General features: G+C 38.6%; 1 protein-coding gene across 2 annotated transcripts in view; it reads right to left on the bottom strand.

Annotated features, from left to right (window-relative positions):
• lekr1 (leucine, glutamate and lysine rich 1) overlaps positions 1-24,116 on the bottom strand; it is a 157,977-nt gene that overhangs the window by 51,619 nt on the left and 82,242 nt on the right. For both annotated transcript variants that reach the window (XM_036149971.1, XM_036149972.1), the window contains exons 4-6: positions 21,124-21,201; positions 19,470-19,633; positions 9,292-9,373 (exon numbers count right to left, since the gene is read on the bottom strand). In XM_036149971.1, coding sequence (XP_036005864.1) covers positions 9,292-9,373; positions 19,470-19,633; positions 21,124-21,201 — 324 coding nt within the window. The remainder of the gene's footprint in view (positions 1-9,291; positions 9,374-19,469; positions 19,634-21,123; positions 21,202-24,116) is intronic.

Genomic DNA, 24,116 nt, shown 5'->3' with positions numbered 1-24,116 from the left:
ACAGAATATTTATGCGTGGAACTAAGAGTGTTGAGTTCTAAGTTCTGCTTTAAACAGCAAAACAAAGCAGAAAGGACTCCCAACTAAAGTTTGCTATGTGAGAACAATTTCTCATTTTAGATACGGTTATGATGGGGAAGGAAGGGTGGACTGAACTACAGTTTTAACTCTGCGTTTTTAACAAGGATGTGGTTGATGTAAAATGTCTTAATTATTTAATTACTCACCTGAAACAACATCAAGCTGACTATAACCATCGCTGGTACAGAGAATATAGCCTATAATCCAAACCTAGCCATCTGTAGCATTAACCAGGCCATATGTCAGGAGAGTCTTTATAACAGCAGACATGCAGAACAGAGCCTGTCCAATGAGAGGGGTTTTCCTAAACATGCTTCTATGGTGTATTTTAGTACAATTGATTGTCTATATTATATAAAACAGCCCCAAAAGTAATATAAACATTTTATGATCAAATGACTGCACTATCTGTTTCAACAGGTCGTAAACAATAACATCAACCATTTAAATAGATTTTATAACTGTATAATCCATCTAACCCACTTATCCTTTATTACATGATTAAATCAAACCAAATCTTCACAGCATACTGGCCACTTTCTGAAATGCCAGAAGATATTGATGAAATCATTAATTCATTTTCAGAAACAACATCTCTCCACTCCTTGCATTGTTTTTGTTCACTGCTGAATAAAAGGAAGAAAAAAAAATGTATACATATTTGTTGCTTCAGATTGAAATGTATCAAATACATAATAATCAGTGACTATAAATCCTGGTACGTAACTAACCATCATTTTGTGAACAATTACAGCCCCACAGCAATATAAAAATGGGTATAAAATAGATGCTACTCAATCCTAGTTTCCTGTAAGTTGATGTCTTTCGTGTCTTTTTTAGTCAGAGATAAAAGGATATCACTAGCAGTGTTTTCACCATTTCTTTTTTGTTTTCTTGTGCTCTCCTTGGAGTAAAACAGCACCACTAAGGTTGAGTTTAAAGTGCAGCTAAGGGTAAAAAATGCTAAAGGACTAAGAGTACAACTGGTATTTCCGTAGCTGTAAGTATGTAGTGGGTCCGGTGTGCAAACTGAAACAATAAACTGGGGATAATTAATCAGTAGACCTTGTCAATGATTCAGGGCCAGCTAAGGCAACAATTAAACAGCTTTCTGACAGATTTATTTTACAGAGAGAAAACACTTCCTCCTGCAAATGCAATCCAACTTATGTGGAGTACGTGCTTCAATGAAACTAACTGCAACAGGTTTGGGATGAGTTCCTACAGCCTGACAACGCATAAACTCAAAGTTACAGACTGCCAAGGGAATGTACACCCGCAGCATTCAGCTGGCTTTAAAGACAATCCACTGCTGTCGTTGATGACAGAGGCTAAAAGGAATCAAACATTAATCATTACTCGTCTTAGCGTAGTCTTGGCAATGTATTTGTTTTTAGGGTAAATAGATGTAAATTTGGCAAAGACTGCACCGTAAAAGTAAAATAGACATATGGGCGTGCCTCTGCTGATTCTAAAGGGGATAAAACTCTGATAGTGTTGTATAAAGTGGTGGCAGTATACGGTCAACAACATAAACATTTTAATAGCCACACAAAGGGGGAAAACTTCTCTTTATATTATGATAAAGAGAAACCAGATGGTTCTGATTATCCATCCATCCATTTTCTAACACGTCTATCCCTTGTAGGGTCGTGAGGGGTTCTGGTGCCTATCTCCAGCTGTCAATGGGCGAGAGGCGGGGTACACCCTGGACAGGTCGCCAGTCTACTGCAGGGTTCTGAATATTATTTTTTTTTAAATCCAAGACAGAAAAGGGCTAAAAAACATTTCCTTTTTCATTTAGGACTGTGACTGATTACATATAAAGGCGATAAACACTAATGAAGGGAAGAACAAAGTAGGTGCCACCGTGCGCAGGCATGTGTTTGTGTGTCAGGCAGAGAAGATACGGTGGAGAAAAGGCCCTCAGATCCACCCCGAGATCAATAGGTAAATTACTGCGGAAAGTCACACACTCACACTTTATCGTACACATGTGCACGCATGAACCCACCCACACACACCCACAGCAGTCAGCGTGCAGCGGCCTTATGAAAACAAGCCGTTTCACATCAATCACATCTATCCTTTGCTCTTTCTCTCTTGACCTTCAATCATTCCACCAACCACTCTTTCATCCATCCTCCCTTGTTCAGCGTATCTATCCATTCTTTCATCTATTTCTCCCTTGCCTCTAATCCGTCCTTTAAACTGGGCCTGCGTTTGCCATGTGTTCATCCAGTGATGAAAGGATCGGCTCTGTGATTCCTGCCAATCAGACCGCAGCAGGAACCTTCCCATCACCATTAACACACATGTCACCCAGACATTACAGGATGAGCTTTGGGAAACTCGTCTGGGACTCTGCTGTCAATCCAGCCTGACAGGCCAGCAAGATTCTTCCAGTGGCATAAGATATACTTCAAGTCTCAGAAGCTCTTGAAAGTACACAGGATTTCTGTTGTTTATTAAAAGAGAATTGACAAAAGAAGTAATGCACCAAAGTTCTGAAGTGTGTGAGTCAATGTCTGTGAATAGGAGTCAGGACTTTAACATCCCTTAGACAGCATGCTTGGATCAGATAAATTCCACAGCCGTGCTCTGTCCTTGCCACACCGGAAATGTGTGTTTGTGTGCGTGTGTGTGTGTGTGTGTGTGTGTGTGTGTTTCCAAAGCAACGAACTGGCGCCACAAAAAGACAACAGGTGCTAAACACTGATGGTCGATGGAGGTGGTGGGTGAGGGGCGGGTTTAAAGGTTGAGAAGCTGTCATGGCAACGTTCCTCTTACACAAACAAACTTTTTGTTCACAACTGTCAAACCAAGGAATCCAAGGTTTGGAAGCTCTGCAGCTTCCCACACACACACACACATAAACACACACACACACACACACACACACACACACACACACACACACACACACACACACACACACACACAAAGGTTATGGGTGTTTAAACATTCAGTAACTCAGCTCAGAGAAAGAAAGAACAAGGTATATTTTAGAAAAAAATACTGTACCTATTATCAAACAGATTTTTCTTTAATTAAAATGAGCCACACCCCTGAGACTTTGTGGTTGTAAAAGCCATAGTTGTTCTGATTAGAATGTTTTTGTATTGATACAGATTCAAGTCATTTAAGAACCAGCATTTGCCGAGTCTATATTTTGTCCAAACTCAATGCTTCAGCTTTAATTGGCTGTTCCATCTTGGGCTAAATAGGTTAAGAAAGCAATTCTTTTTAAATAAAATCACTTCACCTAATATAGGAATAGCCATTGTGTTTAAAGCGCCATGTGACCTAACACAAACAGTCTTCAAAAATGCACATCTCTCTTCTCGTATGAGGACAATGCAAACAGATTTTTTAAATCCTGCTTAAACTTAGTGTTTTATTTTATAATTTGTGAAAAAAACAAAACAAAACAAAACAAAAAAAAAAACAGATAACTACTCTTCCAGCTGCTTCAAAACATGTCACATGAAACTGACAGCCAGAAAGCTGCAGCAGCCAATACAGTCCATCTATGTATATAGACCGACCACAGGGGTTGCAAGTTAAAGCAAGGTAACTTTCAGGTCCATATACAGCACACAGTAGCCCTATTTACACTGCTTTTGTTAAACCGATCCGAGGCCAAGCTCAGTCCGAGCTTGGATCAGTTAACCAAGCCGAGCCTCGTTCTGACGACCATTTACACAGCACGCTATCCCGGTTCCTTGGTTGCTCCTCGCCTCTTAGTGATGATCTGCGGTACTGCTGCTCTCTGGGATTGAAGGCGGGACAAAGCAAATCAAAATGGCGGCGCCCGTAACATTCAGTATGTTATGGTAGGACAGATTCGGCTTTTGGGACGTGGATAAGACAAACGGACGTCTAATAAGGATTTACAGACGCAGGAAACAACGACAGACGCTGAGGTTCATAACACTGCTAAGCAGAATCGTCACTGGAAATCGTGTGGCACGGTAAGGAAGCTAGTATTATTATGAATGTCTGAAATTTGTCTGAATGGAGTGTGAATCAGGACATACAGCCAGACACGCCGGAAAAACCGCGGACAGTCAGCGGACTGTAAGGGGGTGATGCGGTCTGCTCATGCGCTCTTTATCAGATAACCGGCACAGAAAAACCAGGCCGAGACCACACCAGGAACTGGTCTGCATTTAACGCGGTCCGGTTGTGTCTGGCTCGGTTCAGTTCAGTCTGCTTACCATGTACACTTGAGAGTTATCTCGGTTACCGAGCTCAGACTGGTCTCGGCACGGTTAAAAAAGGGGTAGTGTAAACGGGGTAAGTGTGTATGGATGCTCTGTGTGGGCTGCTCTTCTCAAAAACTCGCCCATGTAACTTGAGATGGTCAGATCTGTTGTTGAACGGGTTATGTGATCTAGAGTCTGAGCTCAGACTGCGTAGCAAGAAAACAAAACAGATATGACACTTGCCTGATCAGACATATTTTTGGTTCTCTGTTGTAGGATTCAGTCTATATTGGTGAATTTGTCTTTGCTTTTACAAGTAACTCCATGACTTCTCAATCTGCTGGTCTAAATGGGTCTGCTTTCAGATTCCAAAACGCGGTGGGAGATTGTTTAATTTTGGGACAGTGCAGTGGTGCCAGTGGCCTTCAGGGGCGCTAAACCTGGAAGTTACAGGTCTAGCGCCCCTTAGTGGCACGTACACAGTGCTGCTTTAGGTTTTGTCCATGACTCATATTGATCCTTTACAAATGTCTTAATAGGGAAATAAAATATGTAGTGTAATACCGTCAAACTATCTGATTACGCAATCCTGCTATGTATGTAATAGAGAGCATTCAGAAACAAATTATTTTACTGTGTTTTTATAGCAATATATAGAGGTACTGACCCCCGAGGGGTATTCTAAACTTAAACTAAATAACCTCATCACAAGGTGGCCCAAACAATTTATCTGCTTGTAATTTACATTGCGGTTGAAAAACAAAACAAAGACAAAAAACATGAAATTAAGATAAACAGATAGTGATAGTGACAGCTAGATCTACGTAGTCATATTTCTTTCAATAATATTTCAATATTTTCAAATCCCAAGATACTGGGATTCGTTTGTCTAATACTGTCTGTGTGCTGGTCTGTAAATCTCCGTCAACCAGCTTTTAACTGCAAATTTAAGCCACTGACTTCTTTAACATCTTCTCGCTGACTATCTCTGGTAAGTTTCAATTCACCCAGAGAATTGCATATCAATTTTGTTTTGCCTTCAGTGTTACTAAGCAAGTTTTTAATCCTTCACGCTGATCTGTCGTACCCACTCTTTACAGGAACTCTGCACATAACATTTTAGATGTCACACCCACACTACATTTACACAGTAAGTGCCCCGATGGCAAGAGAAGTTCAAGTCCAGAGTTTATTTACAGCAATGTACAAAAGGATAAAATGAAAAGACCCCCAACCACATATCTCTTGCCGTATTAAAAGCCAATTAGTACTGTACATGTGTTTTAATTGAGACTTAAAATCATTGCTAGTTGGAGCTTGTCTGGTGTGTAGGGGGAAGTTAATTCAGCACTTTAAGGACTCCAACCTTAAACTCTTGATCACCTCTGTGAACCAACTGGAACCTTGGTATAGCTAAAACAAGTGATCATTAGATTTAAGGGTTCTAGAGGGTGCATAAGGTTGCAGGAGGTCAGACAGTTCAACCCAGGAGCCAACCTGTTCACCGGCTTATAGGTCAACAATAAGACTTTAAAATCCATTCTAAAATGAACAGGGAGCCAACGAAGAGAACCAAATAACCAGGGATATATTTTCCTGCCTTTTAGTTTGTGTCTGAGGATGACCTGCAGCATTATGGACCAACATATTGTGGCCTTCCTAAAATTATGGCCCAAGTCATTTTTTTTCACATTTTTTAAAAAGAAAAAAACACACAAATTAATACAGCCTAAGTCACTCTCTTGACATAGGCCATTATGCAAGAGGGGTGGATTTAAATTATCTCCTTAACTCAGAATTTAAACAACTTCACAAGACGTGGACAGCATCCTGAATAGATAATTTAGGCAAAAAATATCATTTTTGGCAAAAAAATTACATAGGTCATTATTTTAGGAAGTTGATGAATCTATATTATAGAGTAATCCCGGTCAGGTAAGGTTTGACCCTGTTTTTTCCCTCTTAAAATCATTACCACAAACCCACCGCACCCCTCTTATCACTTAGTAAAGTTAAACATGAGCTCAAGTGTGGCATTCTCTGCACAGAAATTCTCATGGAGCATGGCCTCCAGGCATGTTCTCCCCCAAAGTCTACATTTGTCCATATGGCTGCATGGGTTGCGTGAGACTGCCAGCATACCTTCCATCCTCCCTGTCTCAGCACTGATCCCTGTGCAAGAAGATCAGGTTCCACAGCCGTTCATAAGAAACTCCATTTGTCCCAGCAATACAAAGTAAACACTGTATCTCACAAACAGCCAAGAAGTCAGTTAAAATAACATACTCTTTAATTAAAAACTATTAAAATTGATCAAAAAATAAAACTCAAAGAAAAAAAGCCAGTTTAAAAGTGTAGCAAGTAGATCCAGAGAGCTGGTGATTTAGTATACGCAACCTCTTTTGAGGATCACTCAGTGGATCGCAAAAGTATAGGCACTCCCTAAAAGCCATTTTTTACCAGTTAATAAATAGACGAAAATAAATTACTTTAGATATTATTTATATTTATATGACATTTATATTACTCAACAAAAAAAACTAAAAAGCTTAAAGAAAAGGGATGCAATAACCTAGTTGCTGAGAATCTGTCTTTATGTAAAGCAGGATTTTTGTGTACCTAAATGGTAGTTTATAGTATCTTCCTATCCTTTCTGTTTTGAACAGCTCTTGATCTAAACAAGAGAAAGGTTATAAGAAATTCCTGGACACAATAAAGTTACGCAGACTGGATTACATAATAAACAAGAATGTTTGAGTTATGATCCCTAGCAAACGCCCAATACAAACAAGGTTTGACATTTTTTTAGACCAAGGGTACTCTTTGGAAAAGGAGGAAACATTAAGTGATTTTTTTTCATCTGTATACTGTCAGGTCCTGAAAATCTTTAAAGTGTCGGTTATCAGGAAGACTCATCATTTAGCATTTACTCCCCTTCATGTGTCAGGGAGTGTTTGTGTAGCCTCGTGAGCCAGTGCGCACACTTTTGAAGAGGTTCATTTTTCAAACGGTGTAATTGATGTCATCAAAACAAGGTTTGAAGGATTTGCTGCGGCATAAAAATAACATCATAACTTATAATGTGAGAACACATAAACACTTGAAACCACCCCTATTCCCACACTGACACACCAAAAATGTTCATGTTCATTCCCACCTCTTACAACAAATCTAAATATATGTCCTCTCTGCTTTGTTTTATTGTTGTTTTATAACAGGATATTATGAAGCCTCTACTGTCTGAAATTATTACGTAAAGAAAGGTTTCTTTTAAATGTAGTAAACTGGAGAACATTTATTTTTCTTTAAAAATAACAGTTTGCTGCTCTTCCTTTACTACAGAAGGGTTATTTAAACATAAGACAAAATATGAGATAATCACAGAGTAAGTAGTGAAATTATAAAAAAAAAAAAAAAAAAAACATGTGTCAGTAGGTATCAAAAGGCAACCCCCAGGACAGACTACACAGCCACTTAAAGAGGTTTAAAAGGATCTTAAAGTTAGCCCTATCATTAACACTACAAAAGAGACAACTGCTTTGAAATGTTTCATATAATTACTTCAAATGTTTAATACAATTGCACAAGATGGCATGTTAGAGTAAAGCCGTTTTCCAAGCATGACCTGCACAAGGAATAAATTTGTCTCTGAGAAAGGTCATAATCTACATCTGAGGTTAATGTGACCGTGAAAGTTTAAGGTGATCTAACAGTTCTGTGAACTGCGCTCAAGAATGCTTCTGTTTAAAACCAAAGGCAGAATTTTCTAGAGATTTCCACAAGTTTGACTGGGAAAATATTTGCAAAATGACACAACTATGTCAGTAGACTAACAAGTGCCACTGACCCAGCAAGCACTAAATGTCAAATCAAACTCTGGTTGGCGGCAATGATCCAGTGTTTCATCATCCAGTATGTCATTATAAATAAGCTGGAGACAAGTTAAAGCAGCACCGTGTGAGGTTTGACCCAAGGATTAGCTTAATTTGAGAAACATTAAATGATTTTTCAGGTCAATATACAGCACTTGGCGCGTACTGATGCTCTGTGAAGGCTGCCCTCCTCAAAAACTCACCTGTGTAACTTCAGAGGGTTGGATCTGTTGTATGGGTCATGTGACCTAGAGCCACACTTTACAACAGTCTGAGTTCCCCTTACACAAGATAGCTAACCTTACATGTTTCTACTTTTCTCGTCCTCGACTCAAAGTTTGTCATGGCCGAGGGAAGCAAAAAGAGGAAAACTATGTCTGAGGGGACCAAAAGGAGAAAGGCAGACGGGATCGCTCCATAGGAAAAACAAGAGTGGATCTGGCAAAGGAATCTGCTCGTTGGTGTTTGATGAAAGAACAAGCGGGATGAAAGACCCGTTCTCTTTTTGCATCATTATTATTAGACTGGTAGGTATCTTTTACATGCTATATAAAAAACATATCGGGGTCTATATTTTTCAGTTTTGTAGGAGCTAAACACTAAGCTACCAGGCTAAACGTTGCTGTTGCGCAAAAAAACAACAACAAAAAAACATATAATACTTACCTGATCAGACATATTTTTGGTTCTCTGATGTAGGATTTAATTTAGTTACACTTTACATACCACATTATTATTTATGTGTGTGAATGCACTCCGTGAGTTATTGCTGGATATGTGAATTTCCCCCTTGGGGATAAATTAGGTATAAATCAATCTGAAGAGCGACAGGGGTGTAGTTGTTCTGATGCCTTAAATCCCTGACTAGACCTTTGCGTGATTGTATATAAGAAAGTAAAAATGCCCAGCATGTGGAATGCTAACATTTTCTGGTTCGGGTGGTGCCAGAGGCTCTACAGCTGGTTCTGATGGGTTGAGGGAAATAACAATAAGAACCAAGCCTGGCAGTGACCTATTCTACTTCTAACATTTTCCAAATACCCCCATCCACCCGCGTTCTCCATTTAAGCATGTGTGTTCATGTTTCTAGGAGAGCGATGTTTGCTTTACCACATTAGGTAGACACTTACATCAGCTGCTGAGTTAGGTGTTCTTTCTCCTTTTTCATTTTCTGAAGCTCCACAGTGGAATACCGCAGCTCCTCACTCTGTGCTGTTCACACAGAAAGAGAAATACCCACAGATTTGAGTTTACTCGACGTGATGAAAAGCTATTCACGGCTGAATTGATGTCAAGCTCCTCACCAGAGGCTACAACAGAAAAAGAGAGACATATGAGAGAGAATGGAAAGGCAAGTTCACTGGGCCAGAGTTTAGTGTCATGCTATTTCCTTACACTTGCAAGTACATTAAATGAACTAATTTAGATAACATGAAGCAACAACAAAACAAGGAGTAATAGACAAAATTTGGAGTAAACCATCAGCCAAATTAAAGAAGCGAAAATGTACCAATTAAGTGACTTCAAAGTAGTTAAAAAGGTAGAAAGGGTAGAACATAGCTATAGTAAGTGATAAAGTATTTTCCTCCTAAAAGATATCTTCTACTTTATCACATCTGAATTTTTCAGATCATCAACCAAGCAGACAAAGATAATCAGAATAAACAAAAGTTGTTTTACAATCATGATATCATTCATTTACTTATTTATTAGAAAATTCTGTCTAGACTGTAAGTTGGATAAAGATGCAAAGCATCATAGGAAAATCAAAATAGATCTACAAAATAGAGCAATAGAACATCTCTGTAAGCAAATAAAACACAATGCAAGTTTTTCAAAAACCATGAAGGTCTGATCTGAAACATTTAAAGATGCACCTCAATAAATTAGAATATTATTGAAAAGTATTTTTTTCTGTAACTTAATTCAATAAGTGAAACACATTATATAGAATAATTACATCCAGAATGTTTTTTAAAGCCGTATTTTCTCTCGATTATCATGATTTTTGCTTAAAGCTAATGAAAACAAGCCATTTAGGAAAAGAAAATGACATCAGACTAGTGAAAATCATGTTTAATACAGAGATGTGAGTATGTTTGATACCTGCTTAAAGGTTGTTATTTACAAAAGGTACTTTTAACCAGACAAAGGAGTCTCATTAGAATGCATTTCCGGATTTTGACATGTAAGTTTGACAAAAAAGTAAAAATAAAAAATATGTAAGGATAGAAATACTTTTTACTTTACCTAAACTCATGATACAACGAGCAAACAGAAAACTAATCAGGAAATACATATAAATGACAAAATAAACTATTAAAAGAGATGAAAATAAACACGTATTAAAACTAATAGGACAACGAGAGGTCAACATGATCCCCAGCAATTTTCCCTGGTAGTTAAATCTAAGGTTTATTAATGTAGCAGCTCAGCCGGCCAGCAGTAACATTTTTCAAAACAGCAGTCCTGCAATAAATGCTCTGATGCCATATTTCAAATTTAAATGAGGCCAGCAGCTTGTCAGACTTTGGCACTGCACTTCCTACACCTCCAGGCAGAATTGGAAATCATCTGCGAAAGAGCATTTGAGTTCGAAATCTGGACAGTGAATAACTTGGGACACGCCACAATCATACTGGATAATGTCATCGGCAGAACATATTTAGTTACTGGAGCGATTCCTTATTTCATGATTTACATAATCAGTAACCTCCCTCATTACTTTCATTAAACTCAACAGCATAACAGCAATTTATTTAGACCACAATTTGGCTCAAATTATCCCTTAAGAAAACGGTCTGAATAAAACCTTACACATCAAGGGTCTTTGTGTCCAATCAGCTTTGGCTCAAGTTGTTCTGAGGGCAAAAAAGTAACACTTTGCATCTTAAAAGCATTTAATTAGCTTTGTTTAATTTTTATGCTGCGTCTTTGTGAAGCACTTGGGATTGCTAGAGGTGCTAAATAAATAAACCATACATAAGTCTCTAACAAATAATTTTGAATAAGTGATAATGCTTATAAAATAATTAACAAATGTGATATTGTTTTATGCAAGGGAGACAAATTTGTTCTACATGTTATTAAAAAACGTGATGACCACACTAATATATTTGTGTGGATGTGCAACCTAACCACACAGTAATTAAACAACACACAGACAAAGGCAGAATCTTTCTCGTCACTATGCGTTAACATAGTAACATTTTTAATGAGACAGACACCAGCTCAGGATGCACACAGATTATATATAACACACAGACACAACAAGATATGATGTTTCCACATCCTTTTCCCCCTTTGAAATCAGTTGATTGCACTGACCAACAATGCTTGCTGAAAAGGTTAAAGCGTGCAAATAGTCTTTAGGGTCTAATAAGATTCATATACGAGTCGAAACGTCAGACAGCAGTGCCTTTACAAACAATATAGATTGTTGTGTTATTCCATGAAATAATCACCCAAAATCATTTTCTCACATTACAAAAGACTATGATGTATTTTACTGGAATGTGTTGCATAGACTAACATTAAGTAGTCCTCCTGGGTCATTACTTTATAGAATCGCAGTTTGCTACAATTACTACTGCAGGTCTCTTGGGGTATGTCTCTACTGGATTTGCACATCTCGACACTGAAACTTTTTGTCTTTGTAGAATAGCTCAGGCTCAGTCAGACTGCTTGGGGAGTGTTTCAGTTTTTCTAAGTCTTGTCACAGATTATAACAGAAGTTGTGTACTTTGCAGCACATGAATTAGCTTTGAGTGCTGCAGCTCTGGTTGTATGTTTGGGTTTTTTTGTCTTCCAAAGGTGAAACTTGAACACAGTGTGAAGATTTTTCCATGCTCTAATGGGTCTTCATCCAGGATTGGCCTGAATTTATCTCCATCCAACTCCTCTGACCAGCTTTCCCTGTCCCTGTTAAAAATAAGCATCCCCAAAGCGTGATGCTGCCATCCCTACGTTTTACCATGGGGAAGGTCTAGTCAGAATAGTGTGCAGTGTTAGTTGCACCTTTCTCCTCGACCTGGCTTCTGTCTTTCTTGGTCTTTGTGATGCTATCTCTATTTAACGATATCAGAGTAAAAGGTTCTAAATACATTTGCATACCACACTTTTAGGACTTTCAATTGTAAAACAAACAAAGTGCATCATACGCTGTGTTGGTCTAGCAGATACATTTCTGGAGGTAATGGTACAAAATGTGGCCAAGAGGTGTGAATAATTTTGCAAGGCTCTGTATTATTAATAAATTTAAAAATGTACGATACTTGAAATCATATTACATTAGCATGAATGTTATATATTACATTAGCATTCCAATTGTGTCGGAATGCTAAAATAAATACGTTGCATTATCATAAAGCTAACTGGGATGTAGTCTGCGTCAGGTATTTGAGGAAGCCAAAACTGGATCTTGTAGCAGAAGCATGTGTTCGTGTTCGTAAACATGTGTGTGAGCGTGTCTGCAGCATATTGGAAGAATTGTCTGTGAGGGCCCTTCTGAGAGGTGCAGTGGGGCACAGTGGCTGGGGTCCTGGAGAGCACTCAAACGATCCAGCAATGTCAGCCTGACATTCCCTCCCTCCAAGTCTTTGTTTTGCTTGCTCGCCCTCAACGGATTTTCACTCTTCATTCCCCTCCGTCTTTTATAATCAGTCCTCTTTCTGCGGCTCGTTGTTTTTCTTTCCCTCTCGCCCTCCCTCTCTTGGCTCCCTCATCTTGCCTTTCACTCACTCTGTTTCTCTCTGCAGGAAGAGAGGAGTGTAGGAGGTCCTACTCAAACCGGCAATACAACGATAATTGCTTTCTGGTCACCGTGACATAACAAGGTCCAACCAGGGTAAAGCATCACGCTCGCTCACTCACTCAAACTCAAAGACAGACAAAAAGAAAAACCCCACAAGAATGAATGAACAAAGAAAAACTTCTGTGAACGACGATGACGAACACACACATGTGGACGCACACGCAAACACACACTGCAGAGACATGCCCGAACAGCAGAAGTTGTGTGAACGGTCGACAGAGCAAAAAAGGTTTGAAATGAAAGCAACCTGGCCTGAAATTCTCCCGTGCTTCTCGTGATAAACAGTAACGCACAAAGCAACTTCATAGAAGTAATAATTACAGAAACTAACAGGCTGACAGCAACTCATCTACTGTAGTAGCTTTGAAATTACCATTTGATGATACAATACAGCAATTATATTATTACCACAAAACCCTTTCAGACGTATTATTGGAATATTTCAAAACAAAATACTGTTAATAGATCCAAACTGCAAAAAATAAAATAAAATAAAACTAGACGACTATGCACACAACTAATCACTAAAATTGCTACCATAATTATAGTGATCGTAAATAGAAAGTGCACCCACTATCACTTTTATTATTAGTTTAAATGATCTAGTCTTCACCAGGTTCTAAATTTATTATTCAAATCATACCTCAAGTACACAATAACACACACAGCAAGTAGTGTTTGACATAATAATTAGTAATACTTTTAAAAAACAATTTAACATCGACACCTGATCATCAATATAACATACTCAGTTCCTGCAGCATTAAAAAAGCATGAAATGCAGCCCTATTAAGCATTATAACGCTTGCCTTCATTTGTAAAATAAATTTTCCTTTTGTATTTTTATGCATTTTTTGGTCAAAATAACAACTACTATGTTGTAGTGTAAACGCAGGGGTGTGTGTGTAGTTCCTACAAACTATTCTGTGATGTAATAATATATTTAATTTCTACGCACTAAAGCAACAACATACTGCCAATTGGTCTTTATGTATGTTATTCATATTTAAAAAAGGCCAAAAACAGGCATGTCAACCTAAAAGCTTAGACTGAAAAGGTTGTCAAAGGTATCACCTTATGTGATGGCCACAATAAAGCATATCCAAAAGATTTAAAGTGTAACTTTTAAACTGTGATGATGGGTATCATCATTGATTTGATGCCATTAGCAATAACATTAGTAAAAAATACAGGCAAGTGAAAATTCAAAAGTGGCTAAAAGGACCCAGTTGAGTCCTCAGAGGATTAAAGCAGCGTCCTCGCCGCTCTTACAGATTGCCAGGTATGACGTAACACAGAAGACATTATTAATGTGCTGGTGACAGAGAAGTAAACTGATGAAAATTTATTTTTATCCGCCTAGACAGAGTTCCTCCACCACGTAGTATAAGATTAAGGGTATTATTAATGTGTCATTGCTGGAATATTAGTGATGCTAGTGCTGCAGAATGTTTTGACATATCCAATTAAAATTTAAAGGGCACACTTTATTTATTTACCACAACTGTAGTTGTGTTTCTCTGCATGGGCACACCTGTACTTTCAGTAGATAAAATTGCTTATTTTGGACCTCAGAACAAACAACAAATAAACTATCTAATAAGACTGAACAGATTACTAGAGCATAGGGGGTGAAAGAGTGCTTCCTTGCATTTTCACCAACAGTTGTTAAGTATTGGCTCAAAAAATAAGCACCACCATATTTTGGTTACTTTAGAAAATTACTGCTTCATTAATACGATTAAATATCATAAAGTGTGTCTAATACAAAGCCCTGATGTTGCCACTGAGTGACAGCTGTGACTGACAGTTTAATTGCCTGCTGTACTCTGCAGCATTTGGGCTCATGCTGCGTACGGATGCTGGAGCTTCAAACACATTTTCTTCAAACATGCAATCCTTGTGCTTTTTCAGTTCAAGAGTTGCAGTAAGAAGGCTGTTAATGGATGCTGTTGAGTTTGCACCTGATCCCAATTGAGATTACTTGCCTCTTTGACAACATATATCATTTATTTAGTATTTCAAGATAAACATATGACATTTCTTCTGTTTAAATACTTCTAATAGGGCAATTGATAAAAATACATATGAAAACAAATCAGTTTAAGATGCATGTAAGGAAGTGGAATGCCAAAAAGAAAATTATGTGCAAAAAGAAATTTGAAAGCCAGTAAACCAGCTGAAATCTGTCAGTATTGACTAAGCCTGTTTTTGGTATATATGCAAATCATCATAATCTCATTTAATATTAACTAATAACTTATATAAAGGCTTCCCATAAAATATTACACAGATGGTAAAGTCGAGCAAGTGGTAATCCAACGAGAGCTTCACAAAAAAAGTAAATAATCACAAAGCTGGCCAAACAAGCTCAAAAGAGGAGTAAAGTTTCACTTTTAACTTTTTTGGACAACTTGGGCTGCTGCTGACATTTGGTGAGAATTACACGTCAATGGCCCCCTTAAAAATCTGAACTGGAAAAAAAAAAGTTGACATGTTAAATCACTATTTTCCCGCCATCTTTTGCTTCAGAATGATTTTTCTAATTTCTTTACCAGAATTAAACCGGCAGAGACACACCTACTGTCTTCAGAGGGTTTACATCATGCGATGCCATGTATAGCCATAACGAGTACTCACAGTGAGTAACAGGAATTTACATTGCCAGACATACCGACAGCGTGCGGCTCCCTTTACAGATACCTATAAACACGCACACACACAGTTGAACCTGAGAATTTTTATGAGTGTCTCGATCACATTCTCAGGTTTTTTTAGGTACCACGGCCTTTTCTTGGGTGTCTGCCTAGTTTATTATGTGTCATAAAAGTACACCAGCTCCTGAACCGCAGCAGCTTTGTGGAATAATGTCAAATAATAGCAGCACAGTAGAAACCTGAATCCTTAACTCCTCCGCCTAACGACTGCATTTGCCCAACTCGCCTCAGCCTGGAACTACCTGTGTTTTACACATATAAAACTAAATTACGTATCTGTGAAATCTAAACTCGGACATCTGTATATGGCGGCAGCAAGTGAAAGAAGCCCTTTACAGAGAGGTGATGCAAAGAAAAATGTCTCACTTAGCTGCCCTCTGTCTGTGAGGATATATGTGACGTTTTTATTTTGCTACTACAAACTCACACATGCACAAGACTGGCTCCAAAGGAAATAGATACCTTATACAGTAGTCTTTGGATGGCCCTGCGTGTTGGCAGATGGCTCCGGTTCATGGAGCGGTCAAACCCTCTTAAATGCATGCTCACGCACACACAGACAGAATCCTACACACCCTTAGTTCAGCTTGGGAAACTGCATTTGCTTTAACCTTTCCCCTATTTCACAAAATGTAAAAAACATCAAAAATAAAATCTCCCACGCTGTCAAACCACTTTTACGTCAAACTCCACAACTTGCTTGCTGAGAACTGCACAGAATAAACTTAGATTGTGTCTTCATTTTGCTGTCATCTCATTGGCTGTCTTTGTCTCGCTCACTGTAAAATTCCACAGCCCCGGAGCTTGATCTGTCATCTTCTCCCTGTTCTTCCCCGTCTAACCATAAACCACATTCATTCGCGCATATTAGCCAACCTCTTTATGCTCTTCACAGACTATTTTTCCTTCCCTACTCCCTCTCCAACTGTTGTTGGAGTATAACAGTGGGACATCAGTGGGATTGTCCAGCAACCGTACGATATAGGAAGGAGACGTGTTGTAAAGATCAATGTGTCCTTTATTTGAATAGCCCTATCCATGTCCACAATAATGGTGAACCGCTTAAGAAAATCAATATATAACAACAAAATACACATGGAGATAAAAGAAAACATAAAAAAACAGGTTAAAAACAAGATAGATAAAACAAGGTACATAAGACCATAAAAGCCCCCACAGTTTTAAGTATTAATAGCTTGTCAGAATAAAAAAATCTTGAACTATGAGTTAAAAAGGCCAAGTTCAGTCGGTCACCCCAGTGTATGTGCTTTGGTCTGAAATGTGCGCCTCATCCTCAGAACAAAAGCTAAAGTGCTGGTGAAGATGCTAACTGTATCCAGGGTTTCCCACACTGTATTATAAGCCTGGCGGGCCACCGTGCTTTACTCGCCCAATCCCCCCTCCCCCCAGGCTAAACTTTGTTTGTCTATTTTAAATGGCTCAATGTTTCAGAGCAACATAAAATGGTCAGTAAAGTTCCGTTCTGAGAGAAAACCTTCAGGTCAAAATAAGCTAGCAATAGCTGATATTACCTTGGCGCACTTCTGTATCCGGTCAATGGAGTGTGTCATTAACCGTTGCGGACAAACCTGACTCTGATAAAAGCTCTGTGGGGAGAAATGGGCCAAATCCCAGCAAACTATTGGGAGAAGTTTGTGGAAGGATGCCAAAATTGTTTGACCCAACGGTTTAAAGGGCAATTCTACCAAATACTAATGAAACGAATCCAAACTTCTGAATTAGAAAAACGTTTTAAAAATCTCCCTCATTACACTGACCTTTAGCAAATATAAATTATTTTAGTAATCTTGACCAAAAAAGGAATAATTGTCTGGTTTTATTTTAGACAGTGAGGAACAAAAGGTATTTTTATGCCAGGGTTTTCCCAACTGCATTATAAGCCAACCCTCACCAGGCCTATACATGTTTTTATACATCATAACCAAAGAGGGTTGTCAAAATAATTGATGTCTCAATATAATCAATACTATAAAATTAATTATTCAAATATAGAGATTTAAATAATCTATATAAACTGACCAATTCACATCTGGCCAAACTGTGGCACTTATTCGGACAGCAGCGTGCAGACACACATAATGAGGTGCTGCTGGAAGTTTTTAAGTCTGCTAACATTTGGAAAAAAGCCAGAAGAAAACATGTGACAAGATAAACACAGAAGCGTTATTCAGAGAAACTTTCACAGGCCGACAGACAAGAAAAACGAAGTGCTGAACGGTGCTACGTGCTAAGTCACCATTAGCCCCGCCAGGCTTTGTCAGTTTTCTCCTGGTATGTAGTTCTGTATATATCCCTTTGGAAGTGTATTTAAAGCCCAAAATACCGGGCTACATTTTCCAATACATCTCATCATCACTTATATTGTCATTGTAATCAAAACTACAAAATATTGTAAAAAAAAATTAGAAGAAATAAACATTTAGTCCTTGTGGTTCTGTCCTTCTATTAATACCAAAAGCTTTGAAATGTCTTCAAAAAGCCAAGAGCAGTTGTAATCAAGACCATTTTAAAAGTCAACAAAAAGTTTGAATATCAAAGAATAAACAAACAAGGCTCTGTTTAAAATCTTTGCATAATAGAGTTAATTGGTCAGTCTTGTTCTCCTCCTAGCTACAAAGTTATTAATTCATACTTTAAATTCTGTAAACAATTTCCAGTTGCTAAAGCTGAGATGCAAATTCAACCGTGTAGGTTTTTTTTGGGTGTCTTTTTGCAAAAGGAATTGTTTTCTGTGACCAGATGCACTGTGTATTTAGTTGGAGGTGTGTGTGTGTGTTTGTGTGTGTTCTTGTGCTTGTAGCTGAGCATTTTGTGCTCATTTTACTAGAAAAATGAGGACTTTGATGTAAATGAGGACCAAAAAAAAAGGTCCTCTTTTTTTCTGGGCTCTGGGTTTGGTTTAGGACTAAGGTGTCATTTAGGTTTAGGTTGGGGTTAGATATAAAGCGGTGAAGGTTAGGTTTGGGTTAGGGTTAGGCTGTACAAAGGCTTGAAGATGAATGGAAGTCTAAAGGCACGGTCCTCACTATGTGCATTAAACAAGGATGTGTGTGTGTGTGTTTGCACGTGTGCTCAATCCTCAGTATGTTTTATCGCGCCCGTCAGTTCGTGCAGCAGCTGTTTCATGATCACGTCAAAGAGCAAACACATACTCACATGGCATCAATACAAACAGTGGACTACTTACTTTATATACCTCTTCCCCTTTCAAGCCATCTTTCCCTTTTTTCTCTCGTGTGCGTGTGCAATCATAAAAAAACGCGAGGACACACACACACACACACACACACACACACACACACACACACACACACACGGCAGCTGTTTAGAGCAAGCAGCACAGAGAAAAGGACCAACCCACGAGGTGAGCCGGAGGCTAGTGCTCCTTGAGGCATTTACTGTCAACATTAAACACACACACACACACACACACACACACACACACACACAGTGGGAACACTTTTCTAACTGGAAACTCTAATTTCCGTCTATTACACATATGTACCCATGAAAACATATGCCATCTTGCCCAACAGGAGTTTGTGTGTTATGTTTAACAATCGCAGAGACAAACCATTAATCCCCATCAGTCTGTGCAACAGTTAATAATATTTAGTCCGGCTGAGAGATTATTTATTCATGTCTCCTTTCCTCTTTTCCTTTATGTCAGTTCCCGTTCAGTTTACACTTTGCATTTAAATGCAATCTCTACTTTGCCTTATGAATACGCACATGCTGAAGAGTAAGTGTGCGTTACCTGAGAACACCTGTGTGCAATGCTGCAAAACCTGAGATCTGAAAGCCTGCCAAGCCCCGGTCAGCTGATGAAGGAAACTCTGTACTTCTACGAGCTGGCTGCCACAGAAGCGGAGCAAGGTAAGCGTTGTCCGGAGGATCCGCTGCTGCCGTACACATGTAGCTCTGAAACATGAAAACATGCACCAAGTTAAAGCTTCACGGATGCCGAGACAAACAATAATTTAATAATCAACCCCTATTTTGACACACACTTCATTAGGTGTTAACACCAATAGCCAATCAGCCAATCACGTGGCAGCAACTTAATGTATTTAGACACCTAGACAGGGGACTTTGCATAATGGTACATACTATTTTAAATGTTGTGGCTAATTCTGAATATCCCCAAGTTACAAGAGCTTGTGAAAACCTGTGCAAGAAGTTTATTTTTGTTTTTCCATTTTCCCCTGAAAGATTTGAGTTTATTTTTCAAGAGTCTTGTGCAGGTCAAATTAAATGTGTAAAAAGTTCTGAAATTAATTAGCCACAAAAATCTGGCATTTTTGTATCCAGTGTATAATTGGGTTACATTTTTAGACTCACAAGGTGGTAAGAGTTGATTTCATTCATCTGTTAATAAATATTATACAATTAAAGATGAAATTGTATCATAAAAAAATCTAATGCAACCACGAAACCCTTGAGATAAGGAAGAAAAAAATTCTAAAAGCACTTTAACATTTAGACGCACAAATACAAGCCTGCCTGTCATCAAGCCAGATCTAATGCAAAGTGTGTAAAACTAAAATGTTGGAAAAGAACATTTTGTTACTCTGAGAGCACTTTCAGGGAAAAATGCGGGTGAGAACATGCTGAACTCCATCTCTGCTCAGGAAAAAAAGGGTATTCCTTCACAAATACTGTGACACACAGGGAGTTGCAGGATTGTTATTTTTCTTATTAAGGGTATGAAACTCAATGATCTGCTGAATCTTGGACAAAGGACAGGGTGAGATAGCGGTCTTCAAGCTAGTTTGCAGGGCCTGTGTGCATGGGTGCGTGCAGAGTGGATGTGGAGCATGGGCACTGGTTGTCTTTAAGAGTCAGTTTTCTAATGTCAGATGGCATAAATCATAGGGCTGACAGCACCAAATGGAGGAACAGATATGAGCCAGATATGTCATCTGAGATAAGGTTGAGAGGGAATAGCAGAGACACGGAGAGACTGCATGTATTTGACCCCAGACGGTACACTCATGTAGAATTTCTCAATGTCAGCAGGGTGATTAAAAAGCACTATTTCCTTGATATCCCATCTCTTCTCTCTCACTCTCTCTTCAACCTCTGCCTCCATCCTGTCGTTAGTTGTTCATGTCTTTTTCTGCCTCTCTTCTCATTTCCAGGAATTAACCCACGGGTTAGATGAATTAACATTCCCCTCCTCTGTTTTCTCTCACTCGTCTCCCATCTGACCTCCTCTCCCTGCGACGGATCTGGTGAAGATGCAAATAGCCAAGCAGAGTTTTTCTTCTTCTTTGTGTGAGTTGGAGAAGTGACGCACATCTCAAGCTGTTTGTACTTTATTTGCGAAGTCTCTGATAGATCATTATGCTCTCAGTGTCGTGTCATTAGATTGGACTTTCACTCGTGGATTTCTGATGTGCCATCCTTACCGGAGTGTTTCAGCATGCTGCTTCTCTTTCCCAAGTTTCTCCTCTGCCTCATCCTTCATGTTAGCTGCCGTCGCCAGCCTGTCAGGGAGAAAAAACAAAAAAACAAGAGAAATCTGAGGGAGGGAACGTGAAGTGTCAGCAGCAATGTATTCTCATTAGAGAGCCTCAGCTGAACATAACACCACTTAATTCTCACAAGGGGGAAATTAGTTTATAGGCAATTTATCTTGATGATCCAGATGGAAGTATGATGTTGGTAAAATGAAGAGAGATTAAAAATTAAAACGTTCATCATGAGTGACTGATGTGAAGGGATGGGCTTCCTTCCCCACCTTATATTGTGTCTTAAGACACAATAAGCAAAGCTGGATGTTAGAGGAGGGTTAGTAACGCATGATAGTCAATAGCAACGTGCACTTTTACATCCGCCCTTGCAGAATTGGAAAACTAGCATATTTACACATTTGCATATTAAGCAGAGTGCAAAAAACTGTAAACCATCTGGTCTACTGCATCACACTAATACAGCCGTTAGTGATAATCTGTCCTATTAACTGGTTTTATAGCCAGCAATAATCTCCAGACATAAATGAGTAAAAGGTTATGGCCCTGGCAACTAAATGAACCCATCTAGAGCCAAAACAAGTCTTATTTAAAGGCAGTTCACCAAAGTCTTCTTATTGCATTTTCTTTTCTCCTATGTTCAGAATTGTATCACAAAGTAGTCATAGATTTCAGTGCCTGAATGGAAAAATATTGAAAAAAAGGAAAAGTGAATGGAGTTGAAAGTTGCTGAAGAGTGACGATGTTACATATAAAAACACCAAACTAGGGCATCAGTGAGGAGGAGGTCTGGACATCTGGAGAATGGATTCAGGCAAATGTTGGGACTTTTATCTTTGGTTCTGATCAGCAATGTTGATGTCCTGGGGCACCCGCCCTTCTGTTTCTCCCAACAGCTTTGTCATCAGAATTTAGCCATCAAAATGTTATTCCCATGACACTGTTTGTCAGTCCATCTGCAGATAATTTACCCACAAATAAATGTTTGGCCTTAAACAGTAATTAAACACAAGTGTTACACATTTGATGGTTAGAAGGAAAAGAAAATACTCAGATGGTATCTGCAATGAAACGTTATTTGAGGATGAAAACTTTACAACACCGGCAGTCCCCTTGATGGTCTGGCTGTTGACTCTGCCCTCAAGAATAGCTGTAGCCATAGCACAAACTGTGTCGTCTATTCGTCCTTAAGCTTTGAGCTGTTCCTTTATTTAAATGCAAATGCTTCAATTGTTAACTAGCCCTGGAGCCAAAAGAGTTTCAAACACAAAGACTATTTTTGATATGTAAGGAGATATCTATCCTCACTATCTGTGCTTATTTCCACTAAGCCTCCTAAGCTTCCTGTACAACTGATATTTATAGCAAAAGTGCTCATTACATTCATTTCTTGTTGCCAATAAATGGTCACACGTCTGTAGAACATATTCTAGTTAAAAAGTTTTTTTGGCAATATCAGAACTGATTCTATAATTACAAAAAATATATGGCAGTGCCTTCTGATAGGGGTATAACTCAGAAGGCTTTTTTGTTTAAAAGAAACAACTTATCCACTTTAAAAACCTAAAAAAAGGACAATTGCGGCTTTTCAGGCTTTCACATTTTTCAGGACTTCCAACTTTAAGATATGATGATCTATCTCCTTTAATATCCCTTTTTACAGACAGGACCTATCAAGTCTCACAGATTGCTGCAAAGCAAGTTTATGAGGCAGAGGGAGACTGTGTGACCTGGACCTGCAACAGCACATTCTGTTCCTTCATACGACATCACAAAATAAGGCCTGACAGCAAGATGGAGAAAAGAGTAAACATAATAGGCAACACAGCTTACACAAACCAGACTTGACAAATAGAGGCTAACAGCAGACAGATAATAATCGTGAAGTTCAGCTGAAAGTGCAATCGGAATGACACGTAATAATCTTGGCAGGGGATTTTCTGCTTATTCCAAACTCACTCTCATAATCAAACTGCAGTCTCATCAAAAAGGCTGCGGCATAAATTTACTGGAAAGCCACATGGGATACCTCATTTGACTTATTATTACAATGATAAGAAGTCTAGCGCTTCTAGGAAGGGATATAGGGGTCTGAATTTATTTCTGAGAAATATATTAGCGCCCAGTCAGAGTTTAATTGGGCTGAAAAAAAAACCTTACCTCATCCTATAATCATCCAAGAGCAGAACCAAACTTAGTGAGTACACTAACACAGAGTGAGCCAAAGGTCTTTATCCATGCTTAGTATGTAGGGAGACGAAAGATCTCACCGCTGGGGAAAAATCTGATATTGTAGGTCACATCGATTATTTAAAAAACATCAAACAAAAAACAAAATAATTCATTTCCCTGGCAGATTTAGATTTAAAGTTATTTCTATTTAAACAGGAAGTTTATTCACGTAAGGAAACGGTTATCTTTAAAAAGATAATAGGTCTTCAATAGCACACTCAACTCACATGTTGCAGATAATGTAAAAAGTGATTTAATAATGGAGGAAATGTGTTCAAAATATACTTGTATGTATATTATGTGTATATATTACAACAACAAGTTGAACTATGTCAGGAAAAGTGCAGTGTGACCTCTGCACGTGTTGTTGTATGTATTGCAATTCTGGGCAGTGCGCCAATGTTCAGCACTAAAAGACTTAAATTTAACCTATCGATGCAAACTGCCACACAGCAGGCAATCTATCCTGCTCACCAGGCTGAAATAACAACATCAGTTCCACTGCCTGTTTTGTCAAGGACATACAGAAAGTTAACACAGATCCATGTGCGCGTGGTGAAAGGGGGGGAATTACCTGGCTTTCTAATCTGCACCCTGCAACTATTGAGAGAACAAAAAGCACCATGGAAAGAATTATAGCTTAAAGGTCCATTTACTAATGAAACAGTTACTTTCAGCAGCTGTTTATGACCACACGG

This window comes from Fundulus heteroclitus, chromosome 18 (assembly GCF_011125445.2).
Source record: "Fundulus heteroclitus isolate FHET01 chromosome 18, MU-UCD_Fhet_4.1, whole genome shotgun sequence".
Lineage (NCBI taxonomy): Eukaryota > Metazoa > Chordata > Actinopteri > Cyprinodontiformes > Fundulidae > Fundulus > Fundulus heteroclitus.
This window is presented reverse-complemented; position numbering and strand designations above follow the sequence as displayed.